Raw genomic sequence first — 21,657 nt, forward strand, 5'->3', positions numbered from 1 at the left:
AGAGGTGGGCCTGGGTCTCAGAAGCCAGTGCTCTAACCCACTGCCATCAGCTAAGGTGTCCAGGCCAAGTCCTGGGAGTACCCCGAGCTCTCGGCTCGGCCACTGCCCTCTGTGAGTGACAACCTCCTTTCTCCTCCCCAGCTGTCCTCGCTCAGCCGGCTCCTGGGCCTCATGAGGCCATCATCTCTCAGGCAGTACCTGGGTTCTGTGCCCTTGCCACCCTCCCAGGAGCAACAGCCAAAGGCTAGTGCCGAGCTGGACCACAAGGTGAGTGAGCACCCAGCACCCGCCTGCCTCTGCCACAGGTAACAGGGAAAGGCAGGGCTGTGCACATTGCATGGCCTGCGGGTCCTTCCAGAACCCCAGGGCCATGCCAGGGCAGACCAACAGGCGGCCTCCCTGTGTTGAGCGGAGGTGCTCAGCGTCTCACCTGTAATTAGTGCTGTTACCCGTGCTGCAGGCGGGGGACGCCCTGTGTGCGGGCATAGGGGCCGAATGTCCGCCCTACCCTGCTGGTGTGCTTTCTGTTGATCTGGGGTTGTCAGTTAGCCTTACAGCACAGTTTAGGGAGGATGCAGGAGCCGGATGCCAGCGAGGGGATGGGAGCACCTCAGGATAAGCGCAGGTTGTCTAGACGTGCAGGGCATCCCTTCTGCAGGCAGAGTTGGGCCCAGCCTCCCTATGAATTTTCACTATGGGTATCACTGAGGCTGAGTCCTTGGCCTGTCCCCAGTTTTTCCTAATTGACTTTCCAGACATTGCCCGGCTTTCCTGAAAGCCAAGCTCTGATGGGAGTCAGGAGCAACGAGGTGCCCCAGGGCCTGCAGGTTGTGGAGTTTGGAACAGTGAGGCCTATGAGTCCCTGAGTGAATGTCAGAGCAGGGATTGTGTGGTGGGTGTGAGGGCTTCAGAGTGGGCATCCCAGGCCCAGCTTCCTGGGGAACAGGGCTTAAACCTCGGTGCACTCTCCTGCCCCTGGGGACTCGGGGATGAAGAATGGAGATAGGGATCGTCATAATTGGGGAAGGTGGTAATTCCAGAAATGCACTTGGAGGCTGGATGTTGATACAAAAGTCCAACCTTTGGGCATCACTCTGCAAATCAGATAAATGGATTAATTACTTAATGAACACAAATGAACCGTTAAAGAGACACGCTTATCCCCAGGTGCACGCTCCTCTTCTGAAATGTGGGGAAAGTTGTCTTTCGGTTGTGTCTAGTATTAGTGCATTTATGAGGCTGCTGCCTCCCAGGAGAGCGTGAGCTGTCTGCATGCCCCTTCTCTTGTGCCAAGTATTTCCCCAGAAACGAGCTGGTTATGGGCTGGTTATGGGGCCTCTAGAAGGAGGTGGGGGTCAGCCCTGGGGTGGTCTGTCTGAATAGAAATCAAGGAGGCCTGGGCAGGGGGCAAGGAACAAGAAGGCGAGTGGCGAGAGAGAGGAAAGAGGGTCACGTCTGGTCTGGCTAAGTGGAGAGTGTGGCCTGCAGGCACCTTGGGGGCCAGTCCTGGGCCTCACCTAGCAGAGGTGTGGTTCCTGCCCGACTCGCCGTGGTTCAGAGGCTATGTAGGCGGCAGAAGACGTCCTTTCAGCAGCTGGGGAAGAAGGACAGCGAGCAGGCTGAGGATGCCTGTTCTTTAAAGGACAATTCTCACATACCTAAAGGAGGTTTGAAAGCCTCCCCCGGTCGGCCTCCATACTGGAAATGACGTGTTTGGCCTGAAAGCAGGGAGGCCCTGTGCAGCTCGCAGAGCCCAGAAGGGTGGTGTGCACCGGTCCAGGGCAGTGGAGGGGCAGGCGAGGCCCAGGCAGCTCTCAGAAGGCCTTCACTGCAGCCCGAGACCACCTCAGACCACCTCTGCCGCGCTCCCCTACACCTCTGCCTCTGAGTGAGGGAGCCCCGGGCAGAGGAGGATGCGCGGGCACAGAAGTGTGAAACAGGCCCCTGGGCTGAGTTCTGTCCCCTGTGCTGGGCGATGTTCTGACTGGGAGGGGTCAGGTGGGGCAGGTGACTGGGCTCCACGCCCACCCCGACCGACTGACTCCTCATTAGGCCTCAGCATGTTTCATCTTCAAAGAGGTGAGATGGGCCACTCGGCAGCCGAAAACAGCAGCGGCGGCATCCACCCTGTTTTATAAGGAGTGGTGGTCTGAGCCATGGCTGAGCCTTTCATGCCCACAGCTCAAAGTCTTTGCCTTTTCATTTCCCTTCAGTGCAATGGGGAAACTGAGGCCAGAGTAAGGTTGACCTGAGGCGGCCCAGCCTGGAGGAAGTGCCTGCGTTCCCAGTCTTGGGGCAGCTGAACTGAGCCTCTGCCTTTTGATGCCCACCCATCCCCCAGGCCCTCTCACTCCTGTCTGGGAGATTTCCTGCCCTGTGCGGCTGGGTCACAGCCTTCCTCCAGCCCTGCAAATAAACACTCCTGCCCGGTTTCTTCCCCACCTCCTCTCGCTGCCTCAGGCCTTGGCCCAGCCTTTCCCTCTGGGAAGAGGCTGGGAGAGCTGCTGTTGGTGTCCAGGGCCCGACTTTCTCTCCTCCCTGACACCTTGGGAAGTAGAGTTGTCCCTTTGCTCGCCCCGTGTCCAGCTCGACTGTGAGACAGCCGGCGTCTCAGCACCGCGTCCCACGTTTGGCACTGGATGGACAAATGAATGAATCCAGTTTTCATTCCTTTGTCCTTCTCTGAACCCCAGTCTTCCATTCTGTTCTGGCATTCGCTCTCCTGCCCCCATTCTAGAAACCTGCCTCCTGCACGCCACCGGACCAGCCTCTGCTTGGTGGTCCCCTTGTCTTGTAAGGTCTTTGTATCACTAAGTCCACAAGAGCTGATAGCCTGGCCTTCTCCTGCAGGAGGCCCTGGACTAAAAAAGTGTTACCTGCGTGTGGCAGAACCGATCCCAGCACATCGTTTGTAATGATAAGCTAGTGAGGTCCTGCCTGGGAAAGCACCAAGTACTTCAGCAAAGGAAGCCATGAGCTCCTGCTGCAGCTGTGCATGGGGGTCAGGAACTGGAGAGAGTCAGGGGCCACATAGGTGCCTGCCCTGGCCATGTGTCCTGGCTTTGGCCCCAGAGTCTCAGTAGAGCAGGCAGAGCTAATACAGACTATAAGAGCTTCTGTGGGCCGAGTGCGGTGGCTCACGCTTGTAATCCCAGCACTTTGGGAGGCCGAGGCGGGCAGATCACGAGGTCAGGAGATCAGGATCGTCCTGGCTAACACGGTGAAACCCCGTCTCTACTAAAAATACAAAAAATTAGCCGGGCGTTGTTCCAGGTGTCTGTAGTCCCAGCTACTCAGGAGGCTGAGGCAGGAGAACGGCCTGAACTGGGGAGGCGGAGCTTGCAGTGAGCCGAGATCGCGCCACTGCACTCCAGCCTGGGCGACAGAGCGAGACTCCGTCTCAAAAAAAAAATAGAAGAGCGTCTGTGGACTATCCCGCTTAGTGAGCTGATAACATTTGTAGCATTTTGAAGAGCTTCTGGATGAAGAAAACAAAGCCGAGCCCCTTTGGGTTATCTGTGGCCGTGTGCGTGCCTGGTTGAGCTGCGCTTTATTCCCAGAGAAGAATGAACGTCTGGTTCGGAGTGATGCTTGGGAGTCTGGTGCAGCCACGTGAGAGGCACAGACAGAGGTGGCAGAGGGTGTTTTCCTGTAGGAGAGTTAACACAGGAGCGTTTAATACTCAGAGTTGGCCTCCAAGTGCTCCCTTTGGCCCATGGATACTGATTTGCCCTGACTGCCTTCCCAGGCAATCAAGGGAGACTGTCCTTCTGGCCGCAGGCGGAAAAATATTGCGTAACTTGACTCAGTTTGCCACTGTCTCTCCAAACTACCACCTGAGCCCACCAATCCAGAACCAGGGTCTTCTTGGGGCAGTTTATTTCCTTGTAGCTGACTTGTATGAACCATATCTGGCCAGGTGTTGTCTGGTGTGTTCTGTCCAGCCTCAGGGCTCAGGGTCATGAAGGTCATAGCCTATTCACTCTTTTTTTTTTTTTTTGAAACAGGGCCTGTCTCATTCTGTTGCTCAGGCTGGAATGCAGTGGCACCATCAGGGCTCACAGCAGCCTCGCCTTCTCAGGCTCAGTAGATCCTCCCACCTCAGCCTCCCAAGTAACTGGGACAGGCATGTGCTACCACACCGGGCTAATTACTTATTTATTTATATTGACTGATTGATTGAGATAGAGTCTCACTCTGTCGCCTAGGCTGACGGGCAGTGACCAGATCTCGGCTCACGGCAACCTCCACCTTCCAGGTTCAAGTGATTCTCCTGCCTGAGACTCCCAAGTCTTAGCTGGGATTACAGGCACCTGCCACCATGCCCAGCTAATTTTTGTATTTTTAGTAGAGATGAGATTTTACCATGTTTGCCAGGCTGGTCTCGAACTCCTGACCTCAGGTGATCTGCCCACCTCAGCCTCCCAAAGTGCTAGCATTACAGGCGTGAGCCACCATGCCCAGCCCATTTTTAATTTTTCTATTTTTATTTTTTTATTTTATTTATTTATTTTTTTTGAGACAGAGTCTCATTTGTCAGCCTCCTGGCTGGAGTATTGCAGGTGGATCTCGCTCACTGCAAGCTCCTCATCTCCCCCAGTTCAGGGCCATTCTCCTGCCTCAGCTCTTCCTGGAGTAGGACTACAGGCTTCACCACCACCAGCGCCAATTTTTTGTATTTTTTAGTAGAGATCGTTTCACTGTGTTAGCCAGGATGGTCTCAATCTCCTGACCTGTGATCCGCCTGCCCGCCTCCCAAAGTGCTGGGATTACGGAGCCACCGCCCATTTTTATTTTTTATAGAGATCTGGTTTCACGCACGTTGCTCAGGCTGGTCTCAAACTCCTGAGCTCAAGCAATCCTCCCACCTCAGCCTCCCAAAGTGCTGGGATTACAGGCGTGAGCCATCTCAATGGGCCCCGATTCACTACCATCGAGATTATTGATATTTTGGCTGTGTCAAAACCTGCAATTGCATATTATACTCTTCCTTACCACACTTACTTACTGTTTCTTGCTTTTCTTTTTGCTCTACTGATGCTCTATTTATTTACTTATTTATTATTTAGAGAGAGAGGCTCGCTCTGTCACCCAGGCTGGGGTGCGATAGTGCGATCTTGGTTCACTGCAACCTCCGCCTCCCAGGTTCCAGCGATCCTCCCGCCTCAGCCTTCCAAGTAGCTGGGATTACAGATGCCCACCATCATGCTCAGCTAATTTTTGTATTTTTAGTAGAGACGGGGTTTCACCATATTGGCCAGGCTGGTCTCAAAACTCCTGACTTCAGGTGATCCGCCTGCCTCAGTCTCTCACTGTGCTGGGATGACAGGCGTGAGTCACCGTGCCTGGCCTACTGATGTTCTATTGATGAAGTTTTTTAATTCTGTTTTTCCCCTTAGGGATTTGGGAGGTATCCAGTACCAGGATCTTTATGGTGGGATGGAAGTTTCTCCCTGGTTGGTTAAATTTGGGGGCTGTGAAGTTGTTAAGTATTTTTCGTTGTATGGAAAGAAAACTAAGGACCACAGAAGGGGAAGGTCCCAGAGCTGGGGCAGAGTCGAGGCACCAGGAACCTGGTCCCCATCTCCCCATCTGCCCCCTGAGCATGTCCTCCTCCCAGCGAGATGATGTCCTCAATGGATAACAGCTAAGGGGCAATCTGCAGGTTCTGCTCCTGTGATGGTCCCTGCGGGGGGCACCACCCAGATCAAGGCCCCCGACCGAGTGCAAGTGGCTCTAGTGAGCTTCCTCGAGGTGCATACCACTCACGGTCCCCAGCTCCTGCTCCTGAGGCCTGGCGCTGTGTGGTGGTTTGTTTACTGGACAAGTGCATTGGTACAGAATGGAGTTGTTGGCGGGGGGTGGGGGGGGCGGGTGTGCCCCAGGGGTTGGGTGATGCTCTGGGATAGACTCAGCCCCACTGTGCCGACTCCACTGCACTCAGGCTCATTCTGAGTAGCTCTGTTTGTATTCTGCAGAGGGCGGGGCCTCTGCTGTGTGTTTGTGCATAAGTGCGTGCTGTGCACATCTCCTGTATATCCTTGTGATGTGGCGCGTGTGTTGATCGAGTTGGGAAACAAGTTTTACTGCTTCGCTCCTGCTGCTGCAACTGCAGTTGTCTGTCCCTGTGCTGGGTGACCCTGCCAAGAGCCGCCTCAATGGGAGGTTGTGGTGGAGAAAGGCCTGGCTTTCGCTGCAGGGCTGGGCAGGGAGGGGGCCCCTGCCCTCTGGCAGCTGTGTGCCTGCCTCTGCCCTCTCTTGCTGGCACACTCAACTCCAGCAATGGGACATGTGTTCCCGTGGCACAGGCCGCTGACCCTCTGTCCCCCTGAAAGGCAGATGGACGCTCTTTCCCCATCCCCACGTGCGCTCTGCCTTCCCACCTGGATGTGTCTGTCTCTTCTTACTGCCCCGCTGGGCTGGGGACCTTGGTTAGGCCAAGGTCAGGAGGGTTGGGAGGAAACCGACTGGTTTTGAGGAACAGAAAATGGATATTCAGAACTTGTGAGTTCCTCTCCTGTCTAATCTGTGGTTGGTTCTGTCTTACTTCCTCCAAAGTTCAGAAGATCAGACATATTTAAAAATAAACCTCAAAGAGATGGCCTCTGGGAAGCTGACCCTCCAGGAGAGGGGGACCTCGACAGATCTGGGGACAGGCCAGTACCTCTGGGCATCCCAAGGCCAGGCAGGGCCCAGGCTCAGGCCAGCTTTGTTTGGGTCCCAGAAATCCTGGTTTCTTTACAAGTGTATGAGCAGGCTTGAAGTGACAGAGTTAAGCTGCGGAGGCAGGCTTGCATTCTTCAGCCAGCTTTTGCTCAGGGCCTTGGCAGCACCGGGGCCTGCTCCCTGGCCCACCCCACTCAGGCCCCGTCCTCCTGGAGACCCTTCGAGGCCTCTCTCCCTAGGCAAGTGACTCATCAGCTTCCAGCCTAACGCTCTACCTGGGTCTCTTCGTCCTTTAACTCTTCCTGGACAACCCTGTGGATTATCTTCCTCTTGTTCTAACTTAGGAAGATAGACTCTAGTGCCTGCCACATCGTATGAAACTGCCAGCCAGAGCCCCCACCAGCTGGCCCAGTGCGCGGCTTCGCTGCCGCACATTACGTGGGACGTTTGAATCCAAGCAGCGATGGTCTCCCAGAAACGCTCTGTTCTCAGCACCGTGTCTTTGCTGCTGCTGTCCCTCCTTCCTGCGGAGCCCGGACTCTCTCTCCTGTCCTTGGATTGCTGTGGGCGTGGCTCAAGCCGTGGCTGGTTTACATGTTGCTTCACAGACTTGAACGGCTACCTTTTAGGGTCAACCCAGAGTCTCACCTCAACCACAGCCCCCATGGCTCCCCCTGAAATGCCTTACCCTGTCCAGGTACAGTGGCTCATGCCTGTAATTTCAGTGCTTTCAGAGGCTGAGGCAGGAGGATCATCGGAAGCTAGGCGTTCATAGACCACCCTGCACAACATAGCGAGACCCTAGCTCTGCAAAAGTTTTTTTTTTTTTTAATGAGCCAGGTGGCTGGGCGCGGTGGCTCCTGCCTGTAATCCCAGCACTTTGGGAGGCCGAGGCAGGCGGATCACCTGAGGTCAGGAGTTTGAGACCAGCCTCAACATGGAGGAACCCCGTCTCTACTAAAAATACAAAATTAGCTGGGCATGGTGGTGCATGCCTGTAATCCCAGCTACCTGGGAGGCTGAGGCAGGAGAATTGCTTGAACCTGGGAGGCAGAGGTTGCAGTGAGCCGAGATCGCGCCATTGCACTCCAGCCTGGGTAACGAGAGCAAAACTCCATCTCAAAAAAAAAAAAAAAAAGCCAGGTGTGGTGTTAACAGGGCATAATGGCACATGTCTATGGTCCTAGCTACTCGGGAGGATGGCTTGAGCCCAGGAGTTTGAGGCTGCAGTGTTTGAGGCTCCCAGCTGTGCAGCGAAGAGGGCCAGGCACAGTGGGGACGGTCCCTTACACACCATCCTCAGTCTGCAGGAACAGCTGCCAGGATGACCACAGCCTTCTCAAGTGCTCTCCACGCACCACCTTTTCTGTCCCTTCTTCCCTGCCTTTGCCAGGACTTTTTAGTGACGGAAACACAAACACAAATCCTGGAAAGCCCTGGGACAGTTCATCAGGCTTAGAGGGACCTGAACAGTGTCAGAAACCCTCCATGTCATACCCTCCTCCTCCAGGCTCTGCCCCTTGGCGCCTTCCCAGGCAGGCCCTCCCCTCCTCCAGGCTCAACGGCCATGTCTCAGCAGCCCTAGGCAAGTGACTCATCAGCTTCGAACCTGACACTCTACCTGGGTCTCCATCCTTTAACTCTTCCTGGACGAGAAAGAGCTCCCGCCCTCGAACCGTAACCAGAGTGGCGCCTCATTGGCTTGGTTCGGGTCCAGTGCCCATCTCTAAGCCAGTCACGTTGGCCAGCTCCCATACAGTGAACGGCCAGCCTGGGACTCACGTCCAGCCCTCGAGTCAGAGCTGGAGTCACCACCATGGAACAGTTTGGTCTGAGCGTAGGGGACAGGAGGCTGGGACACTCTTACAAAGGAAGGGAAAAGACAGGACCCCTGGACGTTTACAGCATCCCTGTGGTTCAGTCACGGGCAGTGGCCTCGTGCTCTGGTGTTGCTGGGAAGGATGAGGAGGGCAGTCCCAGGCTCTGGCCAGACGTGCCAACACCCCGGAGACAATTCAGTAAGTGAAAAAGCGAAAGACAAGAAGGGGAAGCCATGGGAAAACCATTGCTCTGTCAGGGTGGTTATGCAACGTCTTGGCTGGTGTCAGTGACCCCCTCCTGCACCCTACGCGCTCACACGCACACTGACACGTATGCATTGATGTGCACGTGTACAGGCGTGAACTCATACACATAGGCACCGAGAATCTTGTCCGTCTCTGGGCAGTCTGCAGAGCTAGGTTTTCTGGTCCAGATCTCCCTGGTGTAAAGGTCTCTGGTCCCAGTTGGAGGAGCAGGAAGACCCCGCCAGTCCCTGCCTGTCGTCTCCCTGACCCCCACCAGCAGGAAGCCAGAGAGGAAGGTGGACTGGGTGGGAGCCTCCGACCTCCAGCTAGGACTTGCCTCCAGTGCCTTGGCTCCTGCCACCAGCCTCTGATGGAGGAATGGGGAGATGCTCTGAGATAACCTCCCCACCACAGTCTGCAGGAATCCGGAGCGCTCAGCCTTCCATCTCTTTCCCTCCCCAGCCCCATGCACCGTGGCCTCCACATTCCCTCCCTGTCCTCAGTAGCACGAGCAGGAGCCAGGGACGCTCAGGCCCCAGGCCCCAGCTAGGGATAGAACTTAAGAGATCCCCGCTGTGAAGGCTCTTGGATCTCTGAACTCACTCTCCGGGAAGCCAGAGGTGCAGGCGAGAGCTCCTGTTCTGAGGGCGTGGAGGGTGTGGGCACGTGCTGGGCCCCGCGTCCTCTGCAGCCTGGAAAGAGACACCCACCTCTCTGCCCAGCAGCGCCCGAAAGCAAACTCCATTCAGTGGCCATTCACTGCAGCAGAGCTGGAAGTCCTGCCTGCTGAGCTGCTGCCAGCCCATCTCCCGTCACCCTAAATGGGCCTCATCCCTGCTCCGCGTTTGGGGACCGTGTTTGGGTCACCCCCACGCCATGCCCTAGCAGGCACTTTCACTGACAGAATTGGGTGTCTTGCCTGGCAGGCCCCACCGGTGACATCTGCGCTCTGGCCTCTTGACCCTGTGTCTTCTGTGACCCTAGGTTAGAAAGAGGTCTTAGGTCACCGCCTCATTTCCTAGCGGTCGGTCATATGTCTTCATTTCTTCCTCGCTAGGACTTATGACCGGCGACCTGTCCTGGTCAGAGTCACTTCCCAAGTCGGCTTGCCTTTGGGAACAGAGCTTTCGATACCGCCCTCTGCTTCCTCCTTTAGCGTCTGCCAAAGCCAAGGGTCAGGGGGTGCAACCTTGGAGCTGAAGCTGCCTGGGCAAGGGGAAGAGATTGTACGGTTTGCTCATGGGACAGGGAAGACATGGCAGCCTCGTCCTGGTGGCCAGTGCCACCCTGCAGGGTCTCAGAAGGCATGTACCTAGAAAAATGCATCCCCTTTTGCCTGGTGTCCTAATGGACACACCAGTCGCCTAAGCTCTGGCGCTCTCCTCAGACTGAGGCTCTTGGCCTGGGGCCTGAGTAGCCCTGCATCGGATTACTCATGATTCATTGTTGTTGTGCCCAACCTGTGTGGATACCTAGACTGTGCCCCGGGGGCCCAGGCTGCAAAGGGCATTCCTCCTCCACCCTGGGGGAAAGCCTCAGCCTCGCCCTGTCCTCCCAGTAGGAGGCCCGTGGACCCTTGCTGTCTCCCAAGGGGGATGTCCACAGTGTGAATCCTCTTCAGAGACCCACCACCACCCACGCGCACGGGGGGAGCTCGTCCTGCTGAAGGCTGAGAGCCCAGACACCTGCTCTTGGGCCAGCCCTGCCCGTCCTGGACACAGGGTCATGATCATCAGGGAACCTCCCCACGCCGCCGTTTCCACGTCCGCTGAAGGCGGGGTCCCAGGCCCTCTCTGCGTGCCCTACTGGATCAGGGTGCCCTGAAGTGGTACTATATAGGCTTAAATTGAACAAAAAAGGGGAAAAAAGGATTGTGACCCAGCCCCAGCCTCAGGTCTGAAAGGGCCCAGGGTAGACCAGTGCAGCTTCAGCCTTTCCCAGACTCCGTTGGCTCTAGAGTCGATCTTCAGTCCGTGTGCTTGCACCTAAGTCCTGAGAGGACTCGTGTGGCAATGGTGACACCTAAGGCAGAATACTTCTCCTGGGCTGGGCTGGACTTCTAGGCTCTTGAGATTGGGCTGAGAGCAGCCCAGCCAGGCTAGGATTAATGCATGTTCCCAGGCTGCCACCACCCAGGGTCCATGAGCATGGAAAGGAGAAAGCAAGGGGACCCCAGGCCGGAATCCCAGCGCCAGCAGACATCAGGGCCAGCTTCCTGAGTGAGAGGTAGGGACACCTGGGGGTGAGCCCCTGGGCCCCAGCAGCCTGGCTGGGAGAGCCGCGCCCTCTGGGTCCATCTTTGTCCTTCCCAGCAGGTGTTTCCGGGTCAGCCTTGGTTCTCCCTGTAACACACACACACTAACTGCCCCAGAGCCTGGTTGGACCTGGTCCCTCAGGGTCCTCCTGCCAGAAGCAGGTCTGCCTTCCCCACCCGGTCTGGCAGCCTCCAGGAGAGGGCTGGATTTGAAGGCTTGTCCAGGGTTAAGACTGGATTCTTGGTCATGACCTGAGTGGGGAGAAAGGTTATATGCTCTGGCCAGAGCGAGTGGCTTCCTGGGAGAGCCTCTCCGTCCTCCTTTCCTGGCCTCCTTCAGCGTAAATAGCCCAGGCCACAGCCCGCTCCCTTGGCGTTGGCTGGAGGGGAATTTCCTAAAGGATGAAGTTCCTGGGAAATGTCCACCCTTTTTCCCTCTTGCCTGTGACAAAAGCACTGCTCATCGCTCCTATCTGACTTAGGAGTCTTGGCTGGGGGAGCCTGGGGTCAGAACTAGCTGGACCAGAACATGGAGATGCTGACCTCCCTTCCTCTGGTGACAGTCCCAGTCTGCTGTCTGCCGTCACTCAGCCTTGTCATTCCTTCCCCAGGGGGAGGGCACGGCCCCCTTGAAGGCTCTAGAGTCAGGAGTGAGGCATTCCTGCGTGGAACTTCTGAGAAGAGCCAGCCCACCAGACTCCGGGGAAGACCCAGAACACGGGAGCTGGGCCCTTGCTGGCAGCGGTGGCAGGGATGGGCCGGGCTTTTCTTGTCAGTACTGGGTCCAGGCATGCCCTCAGACTCTGCCTTTCCCCATGATGTTGACTGAGGTTTCCGGGGTCCCATTTCCCATCAGGGCTTCACAGCCTGACTGACGTGCCGTGGGGCAGGAGCTGGGTCCCATCTTCAGACAAGGTCCTAAGGCCTGGACAAGTGTAGCCCCCAGCACCCAAGGAGGGCTAACCCTGAGGCCACAATGAAGTCCCCACCGCACCAAGCAGTTCTAAGAGACCTGGAAAGGCCTCCCTCTGGCATATAGAAGGGCCACCTTGTGCTCCCAGAGGGAGAGGAAGCAGGTAAGGCAGGGATTGCAGCCTTGGCTCAGCCTCTCTCTCCTGCCTGGTGGAAGGGAAGAGGAACCGTGCCTCTAGTGCCAGCCAGGACAGGAGCAGGCTTGCTAAGTTCAGGAATTGGTCACACTGCGAAGGAAGCAGGAAACTCAGCGCTCACACCTGGCCCTTCTTGTCTTGCTGGGAAGGGCCCCCTCACTCGGGCCCACCCCTGCCTGCCCTGCACCCCTCCCGTGCCTGCCCCTGCTGGGTTGGAGGGAAGGGGAACTCAGGGAGCCAGCAGTGCATCACCAGCAAGCCAGCTGGGCTGGGCGACTCGGGTGTCCACAGCCGCTGGCGGTTTAGATGGGGAGACTCGGGGTCTGCCTGCTCCCGGCCACAGAGTCCCCAGTTTCCGCTGAGCTTTTGTTCCTCTGACCTTCACACAGAGAGGGGCCTCGTGGGAGGATGGGGACACCACGCCCGTTGTCTGGACAGGATCAGACTCTCTCTTACCTCTTTGCAACTCTGAGACCAAGAATCCTGGGGAAATGCAGGGAGGAGATGGAAGTGTTGGCACTTCCTATGCCAGTAGTGAAGGCTGCTTTTCCAAATCCCTACTGGGAACCCAGCTTCAGTCAGGCCCCCGGAAATGTTCCAAGGGAAGGCATCTGCACAGCCACCAAGCTCCTTAAATTGGGTCAACGTCTTCCTTACAGGAAGCACCCTCAAATGCAAGGAGGACGCGCACCCAGCCTCCAGGCAGTGCGGCAGGTTTCGTGTTTCCCTTTGGAAAACACAGCTGATAAAATGTGGTTCACAGGGCTTTTCTCCAGGACTGCCATTTCTTACTCACTGTCCACCCAAACACTGGGAATCGTTTTCCTGGGATTCCCCTCCCCCTCCCTGCCCCCTGCAGATTCAATTATGGGAATCAGCATCAGAAACAAGTTGTGAAACCAGTAACTCTCCACTGCCTGAGGTCAGTCCACTGACGGATTTTTCCTCCCTGATATTCCTCCAGGGCATTCGTCGGGTCTCAGACCCTCCCCACGACTCCTTCTAGCGGGGGAAGCTCTGCAGCCGGGCCCCCTCCGTACAGGGAGACTCCCCTGAGAGCCCATGGGTGGAGCGGGCCACTGAGCTGCGCCACCCGGGGCTGGGAGCGTTTACGACTGAAAGGTCCGAGAGAGACAGGCCCCCTTTCGCCCCTCCCAGGCCCACACAGTCTCCCCTGCAGACCCCAGGGTGCCTTCCCCAGCCATTCTCAGTGATGTCCCTGATAACCCTTGGATGTTTTCTTCGGCATCCCCTGCCACCTCTCATCATTCGCTTGCCCTCTTAAAGACGGGCCTCAGCTTTTTTTTTTTTTTTTTTTTTTTTTTTTTTTTTGAGACCAGTTTTTGCTCTGTTGCCCAGGCTGGAGTGCAATAGCACAGTTACAGCTCACTACAGCCTCAACCTCCCAGGCTCAAGTCATCCGCCTGCCTCAGCCTCCCAAGTAGCTGGGACTACAGGTGACCATGCTGGATAACTTTTTGGTTTTTTGTAGAAACGGGGTCTCGCTGTGTTGCCCAGGCTGGTCTCCATCTCCTGCGCCACAGCTTCCCAGAGTGCTGGGATTACGGGCATGAACCACCTCACCCAGCCTGGGTCTCAGCTTCTTTTCATGGCCAAGTCCCGCTCCCAGGCCTCACGCCCACCCCAAACCCAGTTAGGTTCAGTCAATTACAGTTGGCAGTATCTTGTTAAAAAAAGTTTTAAAGCAACTTTCATTGTATTCTCACTGTATGAGTATACACGTTGTAGAGAAATAATCTTAAAAAAGGAAAAAGGAAAGATAAGGATACCCTGTAATCCTTTCTCCCAGAGGGAGCTCATTCTCCTGCTGCCTAGTGCATTCCAGCACACCAGTGCGGCCACATTCTCTCACCTGCCTCCCCCAGGCACCCCCTGTCCTTACAACTCTGCCCCCAGGTCACCCTGACTCCCTTGCACCTGTGCCGGCCTCTGGTTCTGGAACCGCCCTCAGGGTCTGTCATCAGCCCTCCTCTGCCTGCATAGGGCCATCTTTGCCTCAACTCCTACTGTTCCTTTGAGGCTCACTGTAGCTTAGCCACTTCCTGAAGCCTCTGAGTTGTGCTCCCCATACTCCCAAACCCCTGGAAGGGCCCTTTCTCCTTTTGGTCAGTGCAGAAGCAGAGAGACGTTATTTCTTGACCAAATGGTTGCCCTGCTGAAGTATCTTTCTCCCTCTAATGCCTGAGTGTCTCACGCGCCGTGTCTCAGTCAAGGTATAGTGTCCGGCACACAGGCCCAAACTTGCTTTCTGACAAGGGGCAGTGAGCTGTTGCAGGACTGCGAAGGCTGGACAGAGTCCCAAAGGCAAGGCCAGGTGGGAGGGAAGGGGAGCTCAGGGAGCCGGCGGTGCATCAGCAGCAGGCCAGCCGGGCCGGGCGACTGGGGCACCCACAGGCTGCTACAGGGGCCCAGCAGGTAGAGGGAGCTAGGCTTCACAGAGGTTGGGTCTTCCCCACCCCACGGCAGCTCTCCTGGAGACATGCCTCAGTTTCCCCCACCGTGTCTTCTCTGCGTGCCGTGTGCAGGGCCACATGGTCAGCCTGTGGAGTCAGACCGCCCGTGGGCCTTCACGGTTGTGTTGAAGAACAGGCTGGGTCCTAGGCAGGGTGGGTGCTACTGGTGGGAGCCTCAGGTGGCCTTTGACCTCAGGATTTTACACTGGTATTTGGGTTTTTTTTTTCTTTTGAGACGGAGTCTCGCTCTGTCACCCAGGCTGGAGTGCAGTGGTGCGATCTCGGCTCACTGCAAGCTCCGCCTCCCGGGTTCCCGCCATTCTCCTGCCTCAGCCTCCAGAGCAGCCGGGACTACAGGCGCCGCCACCACACCCGGCTACCTCCTTGGCCTCCCAAAGTGCTGGGATTACAGGCGTGAGCCACCGTGCCTGGCCGGTATTTGGGTTTAAGAAGTCAGTTGATGGTACCAAATCTGATGCCCTGAGAAGTGGTCTGGCTTCTGCCCTGAGGAGACTCCTGGGCCTGTGCAAAGAAGCTGTAGCCATTGCTGAGGCACTGCCTGGCACCCTGGGAGGGCAGGGTGATAAGGTCAGGGGAAGCCAGGGCACAGGGGCCATGGGTTGGTTCTGAGCTCCAGCCCATTGTCACCTGCCGGCATCTCTAGAGCCCACCTCTCCCACCCCTGCTTGTCCGCAGGGCTGGTCATTTGCCACCTCCTGATCCTAGACATGAAGAGAGAGCTGAGAGGACAAGGCAGCGGGGCCTCTGAGTGGAGGGCGCACCTGCGGGCAGTGACTGGGACTCCAGAGCAGGCTGCGTCCCTCCTGGAGCCTCACGCCCTGGGACACTCCCCGTGACTTGGTTTCTCTAAACGGCAGGCACGTAGCCCATAAGCGAATGGGCACCAAGAGAGTCTGGGGGTGCCTCAAGATCAAGTTGTTCTCGGGCCAGATGGAGCAGGCCTGCGTCCTGTTTTCACTGCTTGAGAGTGTGCAGTTGGCAGGAATGAGGATGGAGGCGAGGTGTGCAGACGCTCAGCCAGAACCATCGGCTCCCGTCTCTCCACCTGCCTCCTCGGGTCAGCAAGGAGACTGTCCAGGCAGGCTACACCCGTGTTGGTGCAGGTGGCATTCTGCCAAGGGGTAAGCCGAGTCCAGGAGCTATGGGCCACATGCCCCCAGAGGGGGCTCCCTTTGCTGTTTGCACAGAGGCACCCTGGCCTCAGTACCTACGGGTAAGGGTGGCCCGGGGAACAGAGACTGCGGAGGTCAGAGTGGATAGGCTCCTCTCAGAAGGTGTCCTCTGTTATCCCGGCACAAGGCTGGGGAACAGTGTGTGTTTCTGGATGGCTGACTCCATTTTCTAGAGGAAGGGAGGTTGGCACCTCATCAGAGGGCAGGCTGGGAGAGCCTGCCAGGGAGTCACAGCTTCGAGTGAGTGCGGGCCCAGAGCCTGGCTCACCCAGGCCGCCTTGAAGATGCCTCTCTGGAAACTGTTGCTGACCGCCTGGGGGGGAGTGAGCCCCGCCCTGGCCTGCCGTGCTGCCCTGGCGGAGTTAGAGAAGCAGCTCCCCCTGTGCTCTCCCTCCAGGCCTGCTACCTGTGCCACAGCCTTCTGACGCTGGCCGGGGTGGTCGTCAGCTGCCGGGACGTCACTCCAGACCAGTGGGTGAGTCTCCCAAGGGCCGGGGTTGGGGTGGGGGTGCCCAGCTGTGTCTTCTCCCCCAAGCAGCGTGGGGATGACTGGGATGGCGCCCAGCCCACAGTTAGGAACTGCAGAGAGCAGGAGGCTGAGAGAGAAGCCAGCCCGGGAGAGCCAGGGCCTCTTCCTCCCGACGGTGCCCCACCAGCCGAGCCATTCCCAAGGGACACTGACCAGCGCCCTAGCAGTTGTGCTGGCCCCGTCCTCCTTTTCCTGCTCAGCTTCTGAACAGTCACTCAAATGTGCCCCTTCCTTTGTCTGAATTTGTTCTCCTCCTGCCCTGCTTTGGATGTGCCTGGCTCGTGCTACACTCGCCTCTCGGCCTCCCTCCGCCTCCGCAGGGCGAGCTGCAGCTGCTGTGCATGCAGTTGGATCGCCACATCAGCGCACAGATCCGGGAGAGCCCCCAGGCCACGCACCACACCATGCTCAAGGACCTGGCTACCCAGACCTACATCCGCTGGCAGGAGCTTCTGACCCACTGCCAGCCCCAGGTGGTGCCCCCCCAGCCCCCAGACCTGGGAGGGGCGGGAAGTGGTCAGGCAGGGCTGGCCAGAGCCACCAGCGCAGCCACCCTCGCTGCAGCTGCTGAGCTCCTGGCAGGGATGTGGGTGGAGCGGGCATGTGGGGGAAGGGTGGGGATGTTTGAGGGGCCTTCATCATTCTTATCAAGAATCCAGTGCCAAAGGCCAGGCATGGTGGCTCACGCCTGTAACCCCAGCACTTTGGGAGACCGAGGCGGGAGGATCACAAGGTCAGGAGACCAGCCTGGCCAACATGGTGAAACCCGTCTCTATCAAATATACAAAAAATTAGCTGGGCATGGTGGCGGGCGCCTGTAATCCCAGCTACTCTGGAGGTTGAGGCAGGAGAAATCGCTTGAACCCAGGAGGCAGAGGTTGCAGTGAGCCCAGATTGCGCCATTGCACCCCAGCCTGGGCGACAGGGCGAGACTCCATCTCAAAAAAAAAAAAGAATCCAGTGCCCAGAGTAGGTGCGGAGGGAAGGGGACACAGAGAAGCGCAGTTCTCAGGAAATGCAAAGGAAAGTTGCCCTGGAGAGGGAAAAGTCTGGACCAGAGTGCCAGTCTGTCACGAGCAGTGCCAGGAAGGGGCCCCAGCTGTTCACCGTCTGCCCACTTGTGCTGTGGGCCTGAGGCTGGCCTCCTGCTGTGTTAGGAGGAAGGCTCCCAGGCTGCCTGGGTCCTCTCCACTACACCCCCTACCCCCGCCGAGTCTTCTCAGAGCTTGTAGGTGTGATATTCACAGCTAGTGTTTCTTGAATGAAGATCTGTTTCTATAAGAACCCACACAACCCCCATGAGGCAGGTGTTACCAGGAGCCCATTTTACAGAGGAGCAGACTAACCAGAGGCCCTGAGAGGCTCGATGGCTTACCCCCATGACGCAGGCAGCTTGTGTGAATGTCAGAATCAGGGCATGAGCCAGCCTGACTCCCAAGCCTCCGACCTAACCAACTTCAGCCCCTGTGCTGGTGCCCTCCCTTCCAGCCCCATCTCTCCAAGCAGCACCCTGCTGGGCCGGCTCGGGGTCTCGCTGCCTGAGCCCCCAGCCCTCTGTGGAGGGGCACAGGACCTGTGAGGACCACCTCCCACCCCACCACCAGTGCCCCTCCACTCCTAGCCTGCCTCCTCTTGACTCCTCTCCCGTCCTTACCCCATAACCTCTGACTTAGGGCTGACACGTGGGCCACAGCCTGTGGTTTGGGTCTCAGATTTCACCAAGTCTCTGAGAAGGCTAGAGAACAAACCTCACCCTCACGCCCCAAGGAACTAGATCTCACCAGCCTCTGGTGGGAGCAGCGTGCTTGTCACGAGAAGAAGGAAAAGTGATTCAGGGCCTGGCAGGGGGGCCCTGGCAGACCACTTGTACAGTCACGTAGCCTGATGACCGCTGTGTCCTCGCCAGCACTGTGAACCCAGGCATCCTGCTCACTCGGTCCCTGGCATGAGCCTGCAATGGGTGCTGAATGGACACCGCCAGCCCGGGGAGCTGCAGGGCCTGCAGGGCAGTGGGCGACACCTGGGCCCAGGCCCTCACAGCCTGCTTTTCTCCTCGCCGCAGGCCCAGTACTTCAGCCCCTGGAAAGACATCTAAAAGAGCAGGGTCAGGGCAGCCCAGGGCTCCTGGCTCCAGCAGGAAGTGAACAGGCTCAGGGAACTGGAGGAAGCGAAGCATCAAGGCCAGAGGCGGCCACATGCTGACCAGCCTGATGAAGCAAGAGCCTGCCTCTGCCACCGCCCTGACCCCCTCTCCTCTCAGCAAGGGATGGGCTTCTCTGCCTCGCCCACCCCCAGCCCTCCTCCCAGCCATCTCCTCTTCCCTAAGGCCTCTGTCTCCATAGCTCTGGTTTCCCTGGGCCTCTGTCCTCCCCACCCTCCTTCCTCTCTCTCCCTGTCACCAATGTGAGGTTTCTTTGTGCACATTAAAGTCTTTCAGCATCAGTGGTTTAGAACACTTCCTTCAGTCCCTGTCCCGAGGGCTCATGCCAGCGTCCAGTCTCCTGATGCTCCTGCCTGTGTTTCGCTGGGTTCTCAGCTCCACAGTTACGGCCCAGGCCCCGCCTGTAGCAGAGGGCTGTCTGCAAGTCCCCGGGGAGGGGCAGTGCTCCCCACAGCCCACTGTGGCCCAAGAGCTGTCTGAAACCCAGGAACGGGACGTTTGTTTGGACCCAGTGTGGGACCACTCCCCATTCCCCGCCCCTGCTGAGGAGGTGGCACAGAGCGAAATGTGGATCAGGGCTGTAATTACACTTAATTCCATTTAGTGCTGAGCTCTGAAATCAACTCCCCAGCCTCAGGAGTGGGGGCGGTTCAGAAGCCACTTCCAGATGCTGCTTTTGCTTTTCCTCTGACTTGCCCCAGATGAGTTCATGGGACCTGATCCCTGCTAGGGTCCTAGGTAGTTTTGACCTGAACGCCTGGAGGAGTGAGTGGCCCTCTGAGCTCCAGGATACCGCTGGAGATCCGTTTTGCACACTCCTCCAACCCTGAGAATCCATGTTTAGTCCCTGGCCCCTCCTGACCCTTGCTGGGTTTGGATGGGGTTTTGCAGGTGGCACAAAAGGTAGCTAGGCAGTCGCAGAGGACTGCCCCTGCCACACTGGACTGTGTCCACTCCGCAACTCAACCCTGGCTGTCCGCCAGCTCCCACGGCGGCTGCGCACAACTCTTCTGCCTTTATGCGTCCCTCTCTTTGGCTTTCATGCACAGGGATAGGGAGGGCGGGCTAACTAGGAGAGATTCCCCCAAAATAAAGGGCTTTCAGGCCAAGTGGCTCCACGTGCAGACCCCAAGTGGAGTTCGCCAGCTCTGGGGCTGTTTCAGACACAGCTGCCTCACTCACTGCGTCCCCAGAACGCCAGGAGCTGGAGGCATCTATTATTCAGGGGCACACGCACCTCACAGTACTACTGGATACCACACTGGACGCCTTTCTGCCTGGCAGCCTTTGCCAAACGAGAGGTGGAAGAAACCCTCGGCCAGGGTGACTTAGGTGCCAGGTGACCTCTGTGAGAGTTCTGGTTTCTGTTCCGGCCGCGTCACATGCCCCCATGGCCCGGGCACCACCGAAGCCCCGGCAGCATCAGGTCAACCTCAGATCCTCCAGTGAGCGAGCAGGGACTCTGGTGAGCCAGCCTCCTCCACCCGCCCTCGGGGCTGCCCTGCTCCACACGGCATGCACTGACAGTTCATCTGTAACTATTCACTTTTCTCTGGAAACCTGGAAATCACCTTTGAAATTTCCCTTCTTTGTTCCTACTACCAAGGGCAAAGAGGAAGTAGGGACGCCTGAGAGGCTAAACGGGAGTTTCCAGGTCTGGAAGGTGGCCTTACCTGGCTCTGAGAAGGAGCCGAGCTGTCCATCAGCATTGATCACTGGAGCCTTCCTCCCCAGTCCTGGCTCTTATCCACTGTCCCCTCCTCTCCTGCTCCCCAAACATACTCATCCCCAAGATAGAAATAGATACCAAGGGGAGAGGAGGTGTCGGTGACGGCTCAGTCCCTCCAGAGACCTGGCTGTAACCCGAGCAGAGGTGTGCACTGTGAGGTCGCCCAAGGGCGTATGCTGTCCCCTGGGGTGTGTAATGGGCCCTCTCTGGGACTGGCTGGGAGCTGACCATTTCTTCTAAAACTAGTCTGGGATCAGTTGGAGACTCAGCCTCCCCAAGGTCCAGATGTTCACAGTGGTGCTGGCACGATGACCACTTGCCCTCCAGATCTTTGACTTTTCCAGATCCCTAAGCCCTTGGGAAAAGGCTGAGGGATATCCTGATAGGAGCCACTGGAAAATCCGCATCCGGGGCTGTGATGACGGATGTTTTCCTGCTTCCTTTTGGTCCTGGTGACAGGGAGGGGCTGGGAAGGGAAAGGCGTCCCAGGTGGGCGGCTTTGATAACTCTCCTTTGGAGGAAGTAGGGAGGGAGAGTTCTTTTCCTATGCCTATGTCCCCAGTCACCACGGTCCCCAGGCGCTCAGAAAGACCTTTGAAGGGTAGCTGACCCAGGCTTTCTCACTTCCCCGTCTGGGGGATGACAGCAGTCCTGGCTGCCTTGGAAATCCACCGGGCAGCGTTCACCAGAGAACCCAGTATCCACCCCGGGCCTCCCTCCAGCTGCCTCAGGAGAGCTGGCAGGCGAGTAGCTCAAATGAAGGGCAGTGTGGCCCACAACCAACATCAAGAGATGGGGAAGGGGACTTGCTTTTCAGGAGAGACTCCTAGGTCATCTCTAGGGGCTGGCCTGAGCTGCTGGGTGATCTCTGAAGACCCTTGAGAGGCATTTAGCACAATTTCAGTCTTTCCTTGACCACAAGCAGTTGTCACTGCCTGAGTCCCAAAGTGCAGATACCTTCCATAGAATATGCCAGGCCCTAGGGAGACTAGCCAGGTACATGCACCTCCCCACACCCCCAGTACATGGATTAGTAATTTTTGTCTTAATCGAAGACCCAGAAATCCTTTTATTCTGTCCGTTGTACTTTCATTTAGAAGTATGAATCATGAGCAAGTAGCCATGCAGGAAACTGTATCCTCTGCCCACCCCCACAGAAAGGGCCAGTGCCGGAATGGACGGGATACAGCAGGAGGTGCCTGAAGGTGGAAAAGGGGAGGGAGCTGGGAGCTTCTGAGACTGTTTGGGAGGATAAGCGCGTGGAGTCTATTAGCTGGAGGCTTCTACATCCCTGGGCCTCCAGAACCCAAACGCCTGCCGCTGCCCTGCCAGTGAAACCAAACCGGTTGCCTTTTGAAACTTTCCACTGAGGCCACCTTGGAGTCAGAGCCAGAGAGCTCAGGTCTCTACCTGGCAACCTTCACACCCAGAGGTGGGGGGATGGGGGAGTAGTATTGAAGGTGAGGAAAAACAGCA

At 57.3% G+C, this 21,657-nt stretch overlaps 1 protein-coding gene across 4 annotated transcripts in view; it reads left to right on the forward strand.

Annotated features, from left to right (window-relative positions):
- The window catches only part of FAM178B (family with sequence similarity 178 member B), a 100,048-nt gene extending 81,315 nt beyond the window's left edge, over positions 1-18,733 (forward strand). For all 4 annotated transcript variants that reach the window (XM_031655586.1, XM_009184692.3, XM_009184691.4 and 1 more), the window contains 4 exons: positions 142-267; positions 16,160-16,237; positions 16,612-16,764; positions 18,354-18,733. In XM_031655586.1, the coding sequence (XP_031511446.1) occupies positions 142-267; positions 16,160-16,237; positions 16,612-16,764; positions 18,354-18,386 (390 nt within the window). In that variant the 3' untranslated portion in view covers positions 18,387-18,733. The remainder of the gene's footprint in view (positions 1-141; positions 268-16,159; positions 16,238-16,611; positions 16,765-18,353) is intronic.
- The last annotated feature ends 2,924 nt before the right edge of the window (positions 18,734-21,657 follow it).

This window comes from Papio anubis, chromosome 14 (assembly GCF_008728515.1).
Source record: "Papio anubis isolate 15944 chromosome 14, Panubis1.0, whole genome shotgun sequence".
NCBI lineage: Eukaryota > Metazoa > Chordata > Mammalia > Primates > Cercopithecidae > Papio > Papio anubis.